Below are 14,449 nucleotides of genomic sequence, written 5' to 3' on the forward strand. Positions count from 1 at the left end.
CTGCAGCCGCGGAGCGTGTGGTGGGATGTTCCTTAGGCAGCTGAGTCCACACGCTGGTCCTCGGGGCAGACACCCTCCCACTGAAGGGCCGCAGGCCAGAGCGATAGGAAATCAAGAAACCAGAGTTGTCCTCAAAGCTCTGAATCTCACCGCACTAGTGATACATGTCCATTTTCTCCACATGGGGAAGAAAGCCAGTATCAGCACTGGAAATGAGAAGAATGTTCTAGTCGTTGTGTATAATAACCCCACCCCCTCCTTCCAATCTAATGCACCTTCTCTTGTTTTCCACCTGCCTGGCCTTCTAGCCCTCTCTCTTCCCCTGCCGCTAGCCCTAAGTTCTGCAGAAGTACTCTGCCCAGGAAACAGGACAGGTAATGACGTCGTAGGCCGGGGACGCCACCGAGCCTCTAGCTTCCTCTGCCCCGCTGTGTCAAGCCAGATGTCTTGTATGAGACTGTTGGCCTGCGGCTTCCGCTTGTGTTCGTGGCCCCGGTGTGCTCTGTGACCCCCAGACATGCCTGTGAGGGTCTGTTCCGCTGCCCATAAAGCTCAGAAAGAGGTGGAGTGGGGCTGGCCCCTCCTCTCCCAGCTTGGGAAGGAACCTCAAACCTGCCACCTGGCGAGGGGCGGCAGAAGCTCTCACTGGCATCTCAGCCTCCCCGTGGCATGCTCCTGCTTCCCAGCTTCCTGCCCTTTCTCCTCTCTCCCCTCCCCCTCCGAGCCCAGAAGTGACCTACCGCCCACCACGCGGCTCTGCGGCCCTCACCTGTGTCTCCCACACCCCTGCTCCCCACGCAGCTGGCTCTTTGCCCTCTCAAAGGCCTTTGCTGCGGTTTGGCTCTGTGTCTCGCAGGCTGTTGTGTTCTGTGTGCCCGTTTTCTGTAAGAATATGTGGGGTGTTGTTGGCCCCCAGATGCCCTGAGGGTGGGCCTCAGACATGGATCTTGACCTTGAGTTTGTGGGGAAGCCATGGCTTGGCCAAACATAATGAGCAGATGTTGTTTCGTGCTAGGGGGGAAAAACTTAATGAAAACCGTCTTCACGCCATTAACAGCGAAAACTTTGCTTTTGTCAGACTCACAGACCAAGCCTTTAAACCTAGCTCTTTGGAAATCCGAATGCTGTGACTTTATCAGCCAGCAGGTCGTAACTTGCCCCAACTCTGCCCAGGGCTCAGCTCCTAGCTACGCCCAATGAGAGCCTCGAAAACTGAGAGGGACCTGGAATTCACTTGTTACAGATGAATTCCAAATATGCAGACTGCTGGCCTCTTGAAACTCTCCAGCAAGTCCCTTCTCTCGCTTGAAGTCATCGCCAGTGGCATTAGGTGGCGGGCCAGAGTGGTTAGGGGTGCGGGGAGCCCGGCGTCTCTCTCTGCCGCGGAAGGCATGGGCTCTGCTTCCAGATGGGGGGCAGCTCCTGAGTTTGGCTTTGAACCCGTGGAAAAGGAGGAGCAGTTGGGGCCGAGGGGCTCCGGCCTCCTGGGGACGGGGGTGGAGGATGCCTGGGTGTGAGCACAGGTCTGGGTTTCCTTTGTTCCCGCGGCTGTGGATGTGTTGCATGCAGAGGACCCCTCCCTGGTGAAGTGAGTCTCTTCCTCCAGATCTCTTGGCTCGTCCTTAGCCTTTCCCCCCTCACATGGCCTGCTTTCCCTGTGCTTCTCTGAGGTTCTTATGTTTGTTTTAACTTTCCTACAGTGACCCGCACCTTGATAGGAACACTTTGCCTAAAAAAGGACTCAGGTATCTGTGTTTTCTCCTTGCATCCATGCCATCTGGTGTGGCTCTGGGGCTTGGCTGTGTGGCTCTCTCATGGCTGGTGGGGCTCGGGCTGGGCTGGGGTCCCCGCTTTGGCCACCGCAGCAGGACCCTTTGGATGATGGCTCCCCTCGCAACCCTCTCGTTCTCATCTCTCCATGTGTCGGCTTCTTTGCTTGAGCAGAGGCTGTGCTCTTGCAGGCTTACTGTGGTCAAACCATCTCATGTCAGCCGTCCCTGAGCAAAAGCCCGGAGAGCGGTTACCGCTTCTTCTGGGGCCAGTGGGTTTAATCGCTGATCACTTCGCCATGACCATTCCATTCACGGGCTGTCTTCCAAGAGAAAGGATATGACTTGTAGCATGTTGATTTGTCAGCCAGGACACAGAGCAAAGGAGAGAAATACTCCCCCCACACCCCCACACCCCCCACCAATTTGAAGATTTTTAACTTTCTGGCCCATAGAAAGTTGCTAAGGACAGGTGCTTTGCACTTGTCTGAATATTCTAATCGAAAATCGGGTCAATTTTCAATGCCCAGCAAGACATGGGTGTGTTCATGTTTTTGATGTAAAGAAAGTAAGGACTTTCTTTCCAAGAGCGAATGTCCTTGCATTCACTGTAAGTGATGGCTCGTTTTTGGCGCTGGTCCTGGTGAAACAAGATGCTATAAGTCACCACTGCTCACGCCATCCACCTCACTTTGCCACCCAGAAGAACTTCAGTCCTAACGCCTGCCCCGTGATCTTAATGTCACATGGTTACTGCTGTCGTTTCTCCCGCTCTCTAAACACCTCGTTCTTTGTAGCATCGGCTTCACCCCGCACCAAGCAGTAAGTGCTTTCGCAAAACATGGAACTTGGAATGAAATGTTTCGTTGCTGTCATGTATGTCTGTAGTTAATAACCAGCAGTTCTTAAGGCTGAGAGCATTTTGACCAGTAATGGGAGGTAGGTATCAATGCTCCCTTTCAACAGGAGTTCCGAGTAAAGCCAAATCTAAAAATCTAAGAACAAAAGTATTGAAAAAGTCCCCGACCGACCTCCGGACAGAGGAAGTTGAGCACGGTGGCCTTCGAGGGGGGAGTGGGCAAGGCCTTTAGTACTTAACAGTTTTCGCCATGCTTGTCGGCACTCAGGCTAATGCTTAAATCATATCCACTCTTCACGTGAGTTTGACCTTGATGCCCCAGCGTCGCTCCCAGAGGAAGCTCACATCTTCGAATATTAGCATTTCGTAATGCTAATGTGTATATTTCTGGAGCAGATCTATTCTGTGAAAATTATGTAGCTCTGGCTGTTAAAATCAGTTTTTAAAAAAAGTCAGAATAGAGGTAAATGACAGGGTATCCTCAGGCAATTGATGGGACCTAGAAAGTCCAACTATAGGAAAAACATTAAGGAAGAATCGTGTTTATGTTCCCTCTCACTGTGACTCCCTTTCTAGCTCACCCACTCCGTACACACACACATCCCATACCAACACACTGACAACACCTTGTCCTAAGTCAAGAGGACCCCTCTATTTACGTAATCCGTAGTAACCCCACAGTAATCTGTTTATAAGTCCAAAGTACTCCGGCCACTGGGGCACTTTAGACATTCGAGATGCTGCCTGTGGGCATAATGAGAAGAGCCCACAGGCAGCATCCATAATGGATTTGGGAATCAGACAAATATGGATTGAAATCTCGGCACGTGATTCAAGGCAGGCCGTCACCTTCCCTGAATGTAAAACAGGAATAGTAGCAGCTGTGTTGCTGGGAGAGTCCAAGGCTTCAGTAAGATAACGTCTGTGAAGGCACCTGGCACATTGGGGACGTTCAATAAATCATTACCAGATACGTTTCAGAATTAATGATGAGGTGGACCATGTGACTTCTGAAGACCCTCCCCTGTGTGAGACCCAATGATTTGGGGTTCCTTTTGTGAAGACTGGTTTCTGCCAGATTCTAGTAACTACTGTCAGCGTCGGTCTCCTCATACCTTCCTTTACGTGTCTGGTTTCTGATACTCTGTGATTCATGGCCACTTACTTGCACTCCAGAATGCAGATGCCATGAGCTATCTAATTAAAACTTCCTCAGAGCTCTGACAGCAGCTTGTTTTGTTGCTTCAGTCCTGTCAAGGTGGAGGCTTTGAAATGACACCGTCATGAATCAACATGTTACAGATACGCCCAGGGACGGCTCTTTTGAGCGTTTACCCATCTTGTTCCCTTTATGTAGTTCCCTCAAAACTGAAAGGAATTGCAGTTCTCCCCCAAAGACAGCCAAGTGGCAAAAAAGGTTTTGAGAAACTTTGTGAGTTTCGGGATGTGTAGCGATCTGAGTTTTCAAACATCATCTTTGGATGTATATTTTCTTTTTATATGTTTATCGTCAGCTCCAGAGAGCTCATTTTCATAAGCGCTGTTCGTAGTTAATCCCAGCCTGATTTCTGTCTGTCCAGGTACACCCCCACCTCCCAGCTTCGCACACAAGAAGACGCAAAAGAATGGTTACGGTCCCACTCTGCAGGAGGCCTGCAGGACACGGCCGCCAACTCTCCTTTCTCCTCTGGCTCCAGTGTAACTTCTCCCTCCGGAACAAGATTCAACTTTTCTCAGCTTGGTGAGTCGCTACTTGGCATTAACTGTGTTGATCAGCACCTTAGGGCAGAGGTTATCTTGCATTTTGAAAGAGACATGTGGTCACATCACTCTCAGTATCTGATCAGCCCTCAGCAGTGTAGTTTGATTATAGGCAATTGATAGCGAAAGAAAAGAAAAATGTGTTTTGGTTCTCTGTCAGTAATTTTCTCTACATGGTTGATATAGGTGGGGTTATAGCAAAGAGCAAACCATCCATGGAATGAGAAGAATGTATTCTAAGACCTCTGAAGATGTAGGTTTCATAGCGTATCCCATGTTTGGTCATCCTCATTGCTTTATTAAACCGGAAATAAGGATCAGGTTTTGACTGAGCAGATATTCTTGGAAATGCCTACCGGTGACATCATGCTTTGACTGGCACAGTGAGGAAAGGAGAAGAATTTGTAGCACAGTCCCTGCTGACATGTCAACGGATGCTTCTTTTAGAGAGACAAACACCCACACAGACTCATATATAGGTAAAAGAGAACAGTCCAAAGCTTTATATGAATCCGTGTAAAAACTGCATATGGGGGCTTCGCTGGTGGCGCAGTGGTTGAGAGTCCGCCTGCCGATGCAGGGGACACGGGTTCGTGCCCCGGTCCGGGAAGATCCCACATGCCGCGGAGCGGCTGGGCCCGTGAGCCATGGCCGCTGAGCCTGCGCGTCCGGAGCCTGTGCTCCGCAACGGGAGAGGCCACGACAGTGAGAGGCCCGCGGTCCGCAAAAAAAAAAAAAAAAAAAAAAACTGCATATGGGCTGATAGCAAGTATACACGGTTAGAAAAAGGAGAGAACCGTACTGGCTGAAATGACTGGGAAGGGTTCCACAAAGGTGGCAGGATGAGAGCTGAGGCTTCCAAGACGGAAAGAGAGGGAAATATTTTTTCCAGTCTCATCTCGTTCTTTAGAGAGGCAGCCTTTTCTGATTATTGTGAATAATAAACTCAGTCTTTAAGGACTTCTGATCAAGTAAGGGTTAACTCTTCATTGTTAATGAACCGAATGCATACTTCTAAACTATCTTACGTTACTGAAATGGACAGGATTTTAATAAGAAAGCCAGTTTCGGCTAAGGTAAATGCACCCCCTTTGCACTGAAGCTCTGCAGGCACCATTATGAAATCTTCCCCGTCTGAGACCGTGAGACCTGTGTTCGTATCGTTCTTTCCTGGCTGTAACTCTTTGAGGCAAGAGTTCCTTGTCATGCACAAATGCTTCCCATCTGATCAAAAGCCGGGCTGGACTATTTTGGGCTTTTGGCTTTAGGGAGAATTGTTCCAGATGAGCCCAGAAAGTAATTAGCTCGTGCCTGGAAGGTGACACTAGCTTGTCTGAATGTGCCAAGTTGGAAAGCTGAGGCCCAGAGCCTCGCTTTGGAACTGACCCACCTTTCCTCCCTTATTTTTAGCTGTAAGTGTGTTACTCAGATGCTGGTGTGACCACCTTTGAGAAAATAGACAAGGGAGAGAAGTTGACAGGGACGGGGATGGCTGATCGTAAGCAGCCTCCTCTTCGTCCCCCTTCAGGATTTGAACCGGGACATGAATCTCCAACCCTTTGACTCCTTTCCTTCCAGCGAGTCCCACCACTGTCACCCAGATGAGCTTGTCCAACCCGACCATGCTGAGGACCCACAGCCTCTCCAATGCCGACGGGCAGTACGACCCGTACACGGACAGCCGCTTCCGGAACAGCTCCATGTCCCTGGACGAGAAGAGCAGAACCATGAGCCGCTCGGGCTCATTCCGGGATGGGTTTGAAGAAGGTAAGAAGCAAGGAGGTTGACCCTCTCTCACGTTGTGCAGAGCGGTTAACAGTCCTCTATACCGAGTTCACTTCACTGACCTAAGAGTCCACCTGTACAAGTTTCCAACTCACCACTTACTCTGGGGTGTGGGCCTGGGGAACTCTGACTAGTAGTTCAGAGTTCTGACTCTTAATTAACCTCGCAGGACTGTAGGGAAGGACTTCTCTGGTGGCGCAGTGGTTGAGAGTCCGCCTGCCGATGCAGGGGACACGGGTTCGTGCCCCGGTCCGGGAAGATCCCACATGCCGCGGAGCGGCTGGGCCCGTGAGCCATGGCCGCTGAGCCTGCACGTCCGGAGCCTGTGCTCCACAACGGGAGAGGCCACGACAGTGAGAGGCCCGCGTACCGCAAAAAGCAAAAAAAAAAAAAAAAAAAAAAAAGAAAAAAAGAAAAAAAACCTAAAAAGGACTGTAGGGAAGACAAAACACGGGTGAACCCTGGAGTTGACCGAGTTCTGCTCCAGGCTTCTCTCCCTTGGACTTGGGCCCTAGCTTCTTGGCATGCACCTCCACTGTGAGACTCAGCTGCTGGCACACCATCTTGGCAATGCCGGTTACTGGAGAGTTCATTTCCCTGTGCCAACACACCCGTATGGCTTTGGGGGGCTGTCAGCAGCCACGCCTCTCCCCTTGGCTCCAGAATTTTCTATTTCTTCTCTCAAGCACCAGTTTTTTTGTTTGTTGCTTTCAGTTTTGCCCCTTTCCTTCTTTGCTTGCTAACTGGGAATATTTGGTGTTGGATTTTTATGTTTTGTTCATTTGAATCAGAACTTGGGGAGAAAACTACAGTGGGCATCTTCATCAGCCATCTTCCTAACTCAGTTCATTTCTGTTTCCTACTTCAGTCAAAGTGTGAGTTAGGGGAGCAAGCAGTCAAAATGTTGGGAAAGGGGCTTCCCTGGTGGCGCAGTCATTGAGAGTCCACCTGCCGATGCAGGGGACACGGGTTCGTGCCCCGGTCCGGGAAGATCCCACATGCCGCGGAGCGGCTGGGCCCGTGAGCCGTGGCCGCTGAGCCTGCGCGTCTGGAGCCTGTGCTCCGCAACGGGAGAGGCCACAGCGGTGAGAGGCCCACGTATCAGGAAATGAGATGCCAGTAGCAGGGCCAGGAAAGAGAAGACTTGGAGAAGGTGTTCAAGGCAAAAAGAAAAGAGCAAAGATTCTTGGGAGAAGCCCTTTGGCATTCTGAGGAAAAAAAAAAAAAAAAAATGTTGGGAAGGCACATCACCCCCCCCCACCCCCGCTTCCCACAGATGGGGATGATAGGACATTGGTGTCGGTACCAGTGACGAATGGTTAAGAATATGGGATAATAATACCAGGGTTTGAGTTCCAGCTCCACTACTTTTTAGGTATATGATCTTGGGCAAGTTAACTTCACCTCTCTGTGCCTTTGTATTTTCACTGATGAAGTAGGAGCAGCAGGCTCATGGAATTATGAGAATTAAATGAGATAATATATATAAATGTTAATCCAGTAATGTTAGTACCTGTTACAGCCTGAAAACTGAGCTTCAGCATTGATGTCCTGGCAGCCGGAAGTCCCCAGCCAGAGGAGGGGGGACTCTTGGAGCAAATGGAGGCGAGGCTGAGGGCCATGGCCCTAGTTGTGCCATTTCTGCCAGTGACAGAACAGAATGGGGGTGGGGAGGGGAGTCACAGGCACTTCCCTCTGCTCCCAGGTCCCTGTGAGAATGGGGAAATATGCCCAGTGTCCTCCTGGTAGGAAAGAACAAATAAACTTGTGACTGTCGAGGAAACCCCTAAACAAGTCAAGAGGGAGAGAGATGCAAGATGTCAGCTTCTGCCCTGCCCCGTGTTCTTTTTAACAAAAGTTGTAAAGAGTTTAGTTACAGAGCAGTTGCCCCCTGGTTAATCTTCCTTACTTCTCTCCACTCTGATTTATGTATCATTTGCGTCCAGTGAGCAGACACTCGTCTGTAAATCCATCTGTGGGAACCCACTGGGACAGACGATTAAGGAGGGGCAGAGCCTGAGTTACTGAGAGCGTTTTGCTGGATTTAAGAGCTAGAAATCAGTAGTAATCGTGGAGGGCACGTTGACTGTAAGGTGAAGGAGTAGGCAGTTTGTCTTTAACATTTTTCTGATCAGTGGGCGAACCAAGCATGGCCACAAAGCATTTCCCAGCCCTCCTGATAATGACTCGTGAATGGAGAGTGCCCTGTGCCCTATTCATCTGCTCTGTCCCGTGTGTACCTGAGTGAACCGTGTTCAGTGCTGCAACTTGTCCAAACAAGCACACTTGACCTCATAAAGGTCCAGGACCATTACAGTATCATCATCAGGTGGGTTTTTTTTTATTCCATATGGAATCAAGCCATCAGGCAGCACAACTGTGGCGTATCTGGGATGTCAAAGTGACATTGATATAAAGGGCTTGCCCACAGGCAGTGTCTAGACTTTTGTAAACCCTGATGATTCATGGTGATGTGGAACTGAAGCACAGGTAAAATCAAATTTGGGGAAAAGAGGTAGAGACTGCTGTCGATATACTAAGAAACATGTAACATCTTCATCTTTGGGGAAATTTGGCATCAGATTGATTTTATTTCTTCCAAGGCTATTACATTACAAAAACAAAATAGGGCTTGTGCAATTAGGTGTTTTTAATTCCATTGGGGGACGACTTTTTTTTTTTCCCCCTCTTGAATGTATAAACTCCTGGTCCTGCAGAAACAGTTGGGAAAAAATTCACATCTCATGTTTGGACCAAATAGAACCTCCTTATATTGATAAGAGGCAGTTAGATATATCATATGCCAGAAAGCAGAAAGAAAATTTAGGAAGAGTTAGCACAAGTCCTTGAGTGAGGTTTTTGTGGGATTTAATTAGCGCTTTCCATTTTGAAGGAAATGGAAGCCATAAATATGTAGATGAGGTACAGCCACGGCCCAGGTGCAACCTTTCAAGATTATTTCAGGTAAATTAATTTCCATCAGATGCATTATGCAATCTTCAAGTCAACTTTAATAGTGCACTTTAGGGAGATCCTTGAGGCACTTTTCAAATGAATGTCTTTGGAGAAAAAAAAAATCCAGGGACTTTACCAGTCATCCCTAAGAACTGGTGCAGAGTCTAAATCAGTTCATATGGAACCCACAGAAATGGAGCAGCTTATTAGTGAATAAATCTTGTGTTGCAGCTCTCCTGTGTTTCCAGCCCCTGAGTTACACTTGGATTCAAGTCCTGGCACCTCCACTGTTAGCAAGGTGACTTTGAGTAAGGGACTCGACCCTGTTCAGCCTATTTCCTGTTCACCAGAATGTGGAAAATAAGTACAACTGTACCTACTTCAGAGGATTGAAGTGAAGATTAGGTGAGATAAATCCTGGAGGGCATTTAGCAGAATGACTCTGAAAGGGGTTTATAGTAAGTGCTCAGTCAGTGGTGGCTATTGTTATGTCATGTCTTCTTCTATCCTTCGCCCCACGGGCCATTTCAACCCCATTTTATGGCAAAGTCGAACAGAGGAAGTGACTTGGGGACGTTCTGCAGCCAGGACTATGTCCTAAACTCCTGATTCTCAGCTCTCTGTGTTTCTACTCAATCCTGCCTCACACTTGTCTCTTCCTTGGCCACAGCTGGGCTTTCTTACGTGTCTGAAGCAAACCCCGCACCTTCATCAGTGTGGTCTCCGTTTTCAGTTATGCTTCCTCCGCTGGTTGAGAGGGCAGCCCATTAGCCATCAGAACTGCATCTCATTCTCACCGACTCCTTCCTTCCACAGCCCCCAGTGGCAGAGCGAGGACTAGAGGGCCATACCCAGACTCACTTTCTCTCTCTGCTCCTGACCAGCTGTGTGTGCTTGACCACATGGCTTAGCCTCTCTGGACCTAAATTTACTCCTGTGTTCATTAGGGATAGAAACTCCTGCCCTGTCTGGGAATATTACCTACAAACTCTCTATGATGATGAGGATTACTTCAAACGGTAGTATGAGGAAGTGCTCGATTAGTATGAAGCTGAATATATACATATATCTACGTCCATATCTATCGACGTAGATATATATATGGTGCCCAAGTGTGACAGCAGAGGCATTTGTTTGCTTTATTCGCTGGAATATGCCCAGTTGTCTCATTCCATCCTGTGATTTCACCCCTACCTGTGCCTTCTAGTTCTTCTCAAACATGCACTTTTTTTTTTTTTTTTTTTTTGCGGTACGCGGGCCTCTCACCGTTGTGGCCTCTCCCGTTGCGGAGCACAGGGTCCGGACGCGCAGGCTCAGCGGCCATGGCTCATGAGCCCAGCCGCTCCGCGGCATATGGGATCTTCACGGACCGGGGCACGAACCCGTGTCCCCTGCATTGGCAGGCGGACTCTCAACCACTGCGCCACCAGGGAAGCGCCTCAAACATGCACTTTTTGCTTGTTTGGTCCCAGATTGTGCCTATGTAGATTGAATGAGGGGTTTAGGAAACCATTCTAAATATACCAAAAAGCTTTACCAAAAACAAAAAACCCTCAGATACCAGTAAACAAGGTCACTCAAGGGCAAAGCCATCTCCAGATTTCTGGTCTGCAGATCCTATTCCTGAATGCTGTAGGACCTTAGGCAGGTTGTTTAACCTCTCTGGGTTTCAGATTAGTCAGTGGCAGAGAAGGCCTAGATATTCTCTGTGGTTCCTTGTATCTTCAAATTTTTGGAGGTACAGGTATAGGGAGGAAGCTGCAGAGCATGCTTCTGCTGCTCTGGCTTTGTAAGTCTCATAAGCATTCTGTTGTCCAAAAGTATCCCAGTCACGTAACCCAGGCTCTGCCTTGGCTCAGTTTTCTTGAAGGAAGAGGCCAACTGCAGTGGTTCAGGCAGCCATATTCAGCTTTGGGTTGATCTGGAAAGCAAGGGCTCTTTCTTTGGACAACAGCCTTGCTGTTGCTATTTACAAGTGAGAGGAATTAATTACGGAGAAAAATAATTACCTCCACCCGAAGCCTGCCAGATGCGCTCCTCTCTGCCTGCGGTCCCAAGCTTGTCTTGCGGTATTGTGGAAGGCAGTATCAGTGAATCCATGTGTATGAGGTAGAGAAATATAAGAGACAAACCTCCATTTTTCAGCAGCCCGAGTCCACGCAGCAGCCCTGTGCAGGCTTCCGGAGCGGGCGTCTGGCAGGGCGGTGTGATTGAAGGATGGCTCCACGCGAGTCGTCTCTCTTCCCTCAACTTGGCCTCCAGCGTAATTTCCGCCCTAGTGTCTGTGTCGTGGGGCTAAAATAACTTACCCCTTTGGACCGTTAGGCCACTAGGTTGGGGCATGAGAGGCCTCTGTTAACGTGTGGGCATATTAACACTGAAAGCCATTATTGGCCGTTAACACCTTAAACTGATTTTTTAGGGGCATGGGCCAGATGAGTCATGGATGGAAAAAAGAAGGAGGAAAAGATCTAGAACCTCGGGCATTGCTGAAGAGGGTGGATCTGAGTGACGGTGCAGGGATAGCCTCAGAGCAATTGGCACCGTCTTAAGAGAGAAGAGGACCAGAAGTGCAAGCCGAGAGCTGTGTGGGTTAGAGGAGGGAGGAAGCCCATCCCGGTGGCTGTCGGGAAATGAGATAGGGCTCCAGGAGAAGATGCTGTTTGAGCTGATGCTGGTGATTTGGATGGGCAGGAATGGGAAACTTCCTAAAGCAAAGGAACTGAATGGGCAGAGACTCTGAGACGGCAAAGTACCACGCAGGCCATGCTTGAGAGAGCCGTGCAGGATTCAAAGTGCGATAGGAACACCTAAATGAAGGATGGGAGGTTGGAAGCTTTATTGGGGAGACGGTGTGGAGGCACCAGAGTGGTCGGCCGAGCCGTTGCTGGGATATCTGTGGGCAGGTAGCTTCTGCCAACCGCTGATCCAAGTTGAGTTCACTCCTTGGATGGTAGGTGAAAGCCGTCTAGTACACATGGAAGGTTCTTCCCCAGCCTCCCACTCTCAGACCGCAGGGGAGAGCACAGCGTGGGGTAGAGGCATTCCACTCCTGGTCAGGGAAGCTGTGCCCCATTAGAAGGTCTGTGATGTCTCAACAGGCATATTTCTGCCTTTCAAACAAGTTGTTGGGAGATGACTAAGAAAATGTCACTTGGTTTCCAAGAAGAGAAGTCAGCCAGAATACCTAGTCCTGGAAAAAGACCATGGTTTAAATTACATGAAAACAGAAAATAAAATGTCTCCATTGGCTGGGGGCAGGAGTGGGTGAGGAGGGTACAAGGATGGTACCCAAAATACCAGTTGCAAACAGAAAAGAGAACACTTTGTAGATATGATAGAAATCAAATGAAGAATCTATGTTTCTGTGGATGTGTTTTCTAAACAATGTTCTAGCACATGGTCATCTAGAATGAATTTGCAGTGGCCAACAGCCAGCCTCCTATGCTCAAAATAATCAGCTTATCTTTTTGCTTATACAAATGGCAGATGCTAGCAGGATATAAAATATATATGCAACCCAACCTTAACCCTAAGGGAATACATTAGAAAAAAGAAAGGAATAAAATATGCTGGAACAGAGCAGGTAGAAGTTGCCTCTGGGTGATAGAATTATGAGTCACACAGGTTATGGCAGTGAAAATGCTTCTTAACATTTCTCTGTACTTGAAACATTTAACTTAGTAATTATGTGTTATTTTGATAGTTGGAGCAGGGGTAGTATATAGAATGGTGTAAGAAAAAAAATGCGGTAATAGAGAAATGACTCCCATAGAAAATTACTCCTCACTTGACACTGACCTGTCACCAAACCAGGAAACGTTGGGTCAAGATGAGGATAAGTCGCTCCAAGCCTGGTAATGTCCTCTAATGCTGAGTTTCTCCTTCCCTTCCCCTTTTCGGCTCCATAGTAGCCAACTGTGCAATTCACCTTTTCTTTCTTTTCTTTTTTTTAAACAGTTCATGGATCCTCACTCTCCTTGGTTTCCAGCACGTCATCAATTTATTCTACAGTGAGTATAAATCAATGCTGTGTGGCTATGTGTGTCAAAAATAAAATAGCGTGTCTCCTAGAGAGAGTATTTCCATTATAAGGGAATCAATTAATTAGGGAACAAGGTTTGAAATTCACAAACAGTTACTGATGTACCAACCAATAAATCAGGAGCTGACTTTTGTTAAAGTGGCATTGTGCTTCGAGTGGTAACTAGTTAGAATGTGTGAGATGCCTTTTTCAACTTTGTGTCTGCCTCAGTTTCTTTGTCTGTAAAGTAGAAAGGACAGCAGCCCCTACCTTGTGGCGTTGTAATGAGAATTAAAGTTATGAATATTACTGTTCACTGCAATATAAATTCCTCGAGGACAAGGACTTTTTTCTGGTTTTATTCCTAGTGCCTAGAACCGGGCCTAGCATATAGTAGGTGTTCAAAAAATAGGTTTGCCTGAAATAAGAAAATGCACGTAAAGCAATGAATAGAGTGTATGCAGCACAGAGGAAGCTCTCGTAAATGACAGCTGTCATCAGTGAGAGGTCTACTGAACAAAAGCCAAACAATCAAATATAGTACTGGATTTATTCAGTATGCTTACTTTTTATAGCTCTGTGCCTAACTATCTTAAAAACTTTAACTTAGGAATTCCTGTAGGAAAAAAAAAAACATTTGATTAATTAGGAATTGGGAATTCTTTAGCCCTTAATTCCATGGAGGACAGATGTTTTAATCATTCCGTTTTTGGTAATGCCAGGTGTCTCGGCTCTGTAGTGGGACAGACTGTAGATAGCTCCCTGTAAGTTAAAGACCATCCCAGAATCAAGTCAGAGGGCCCAGGGCCTGACTGTTCCTTTTTAGGCCTATAGCGAGCAAACAGACTTCAGTGGTTGCTGACACAGTCTGATTTGAAGGACCTAGAAACGTTCTCTTCTGCTCCTACCCACCTTGCCCCTCCAATTCCACAGTACCTCTTTCCTCTGCTAGTCATCTTGTCTGAAGTCTTATCAAAGTCCTGGCTTTCATTTTAAAGACTTTATGTATGGTAACCTTGGGAAGGGGTTATTTAAGCCGTTATGCAAGAAAGCATAGGGATGGCCTTCTAACTATCAGCTATTGCATCTACTGAGTCCTTTCGTCTAGAATGAAACTCTGTGACATGGATACCAGATCAGAGGTGGTTCTTTTCCGCCTAGATTCACTTCCTCCACAGTATTTACTGGCACCAAGTATTGATATATGCCAGGCTCTGGGCTGAGCCCTGAGGGCGTGGTTTAGGTGGAGAGAGGAGCCTGCTGCCGAAAGAGGAAGCCACAGGCACAGAGGGCACG

General features: G+C 47.9%; 1 protein-coding gene across 2 annotated transcripts in view; it reads left to right on the forward strand.

Annotated features, from left to right (window-relative positions):
- The window catches only part of NAV2 (neuron navigator 2), a 412,453-nt gene that overhangs the window by 352,309 nt on the left and 45,695 nt on the right, over positions 1-14,449 (forward strand). For both annotated transcript variants that reach the window (XM_007457623.1, XM_007457622.1), the window contains exons 16-20: positions 309-374; positions 1,701-1,745; positions 4,209-4,369; positions 5,968-6,156; positions 13,090-13,142. In XM_007457623.1, the coding sequence (XP_007457685.1) occupies positions 309-374; positions 1,701-1,745; positions 4,209-4,369; positions 5,968-6,156; positions 13,090-13,142 (514 nt within the window). The remainder of the gene's footprint in view (positions 1-308; positions 375-1,700; positions 1,746-4,208; positions 4,370-5,967; positions 6,157-13,089; positions 13,143-14,449) is intronic.

Source organism: Lipotes vexillifer, unplaced genomic scaffold, assembly GCF_000442215.2.
Source record: "Lipotes vexillifer unplaced genomic scaffold, Lipotes_vexillifer_v1.1 scaffold505, whole genome shotgun sequence".
Lineage (NCBI taxonomy): Eukaryota > Metazoa > Chordata > Mammalia > Artiodactyla > Lipotidae > Lipotes > Lipotes vexillifer.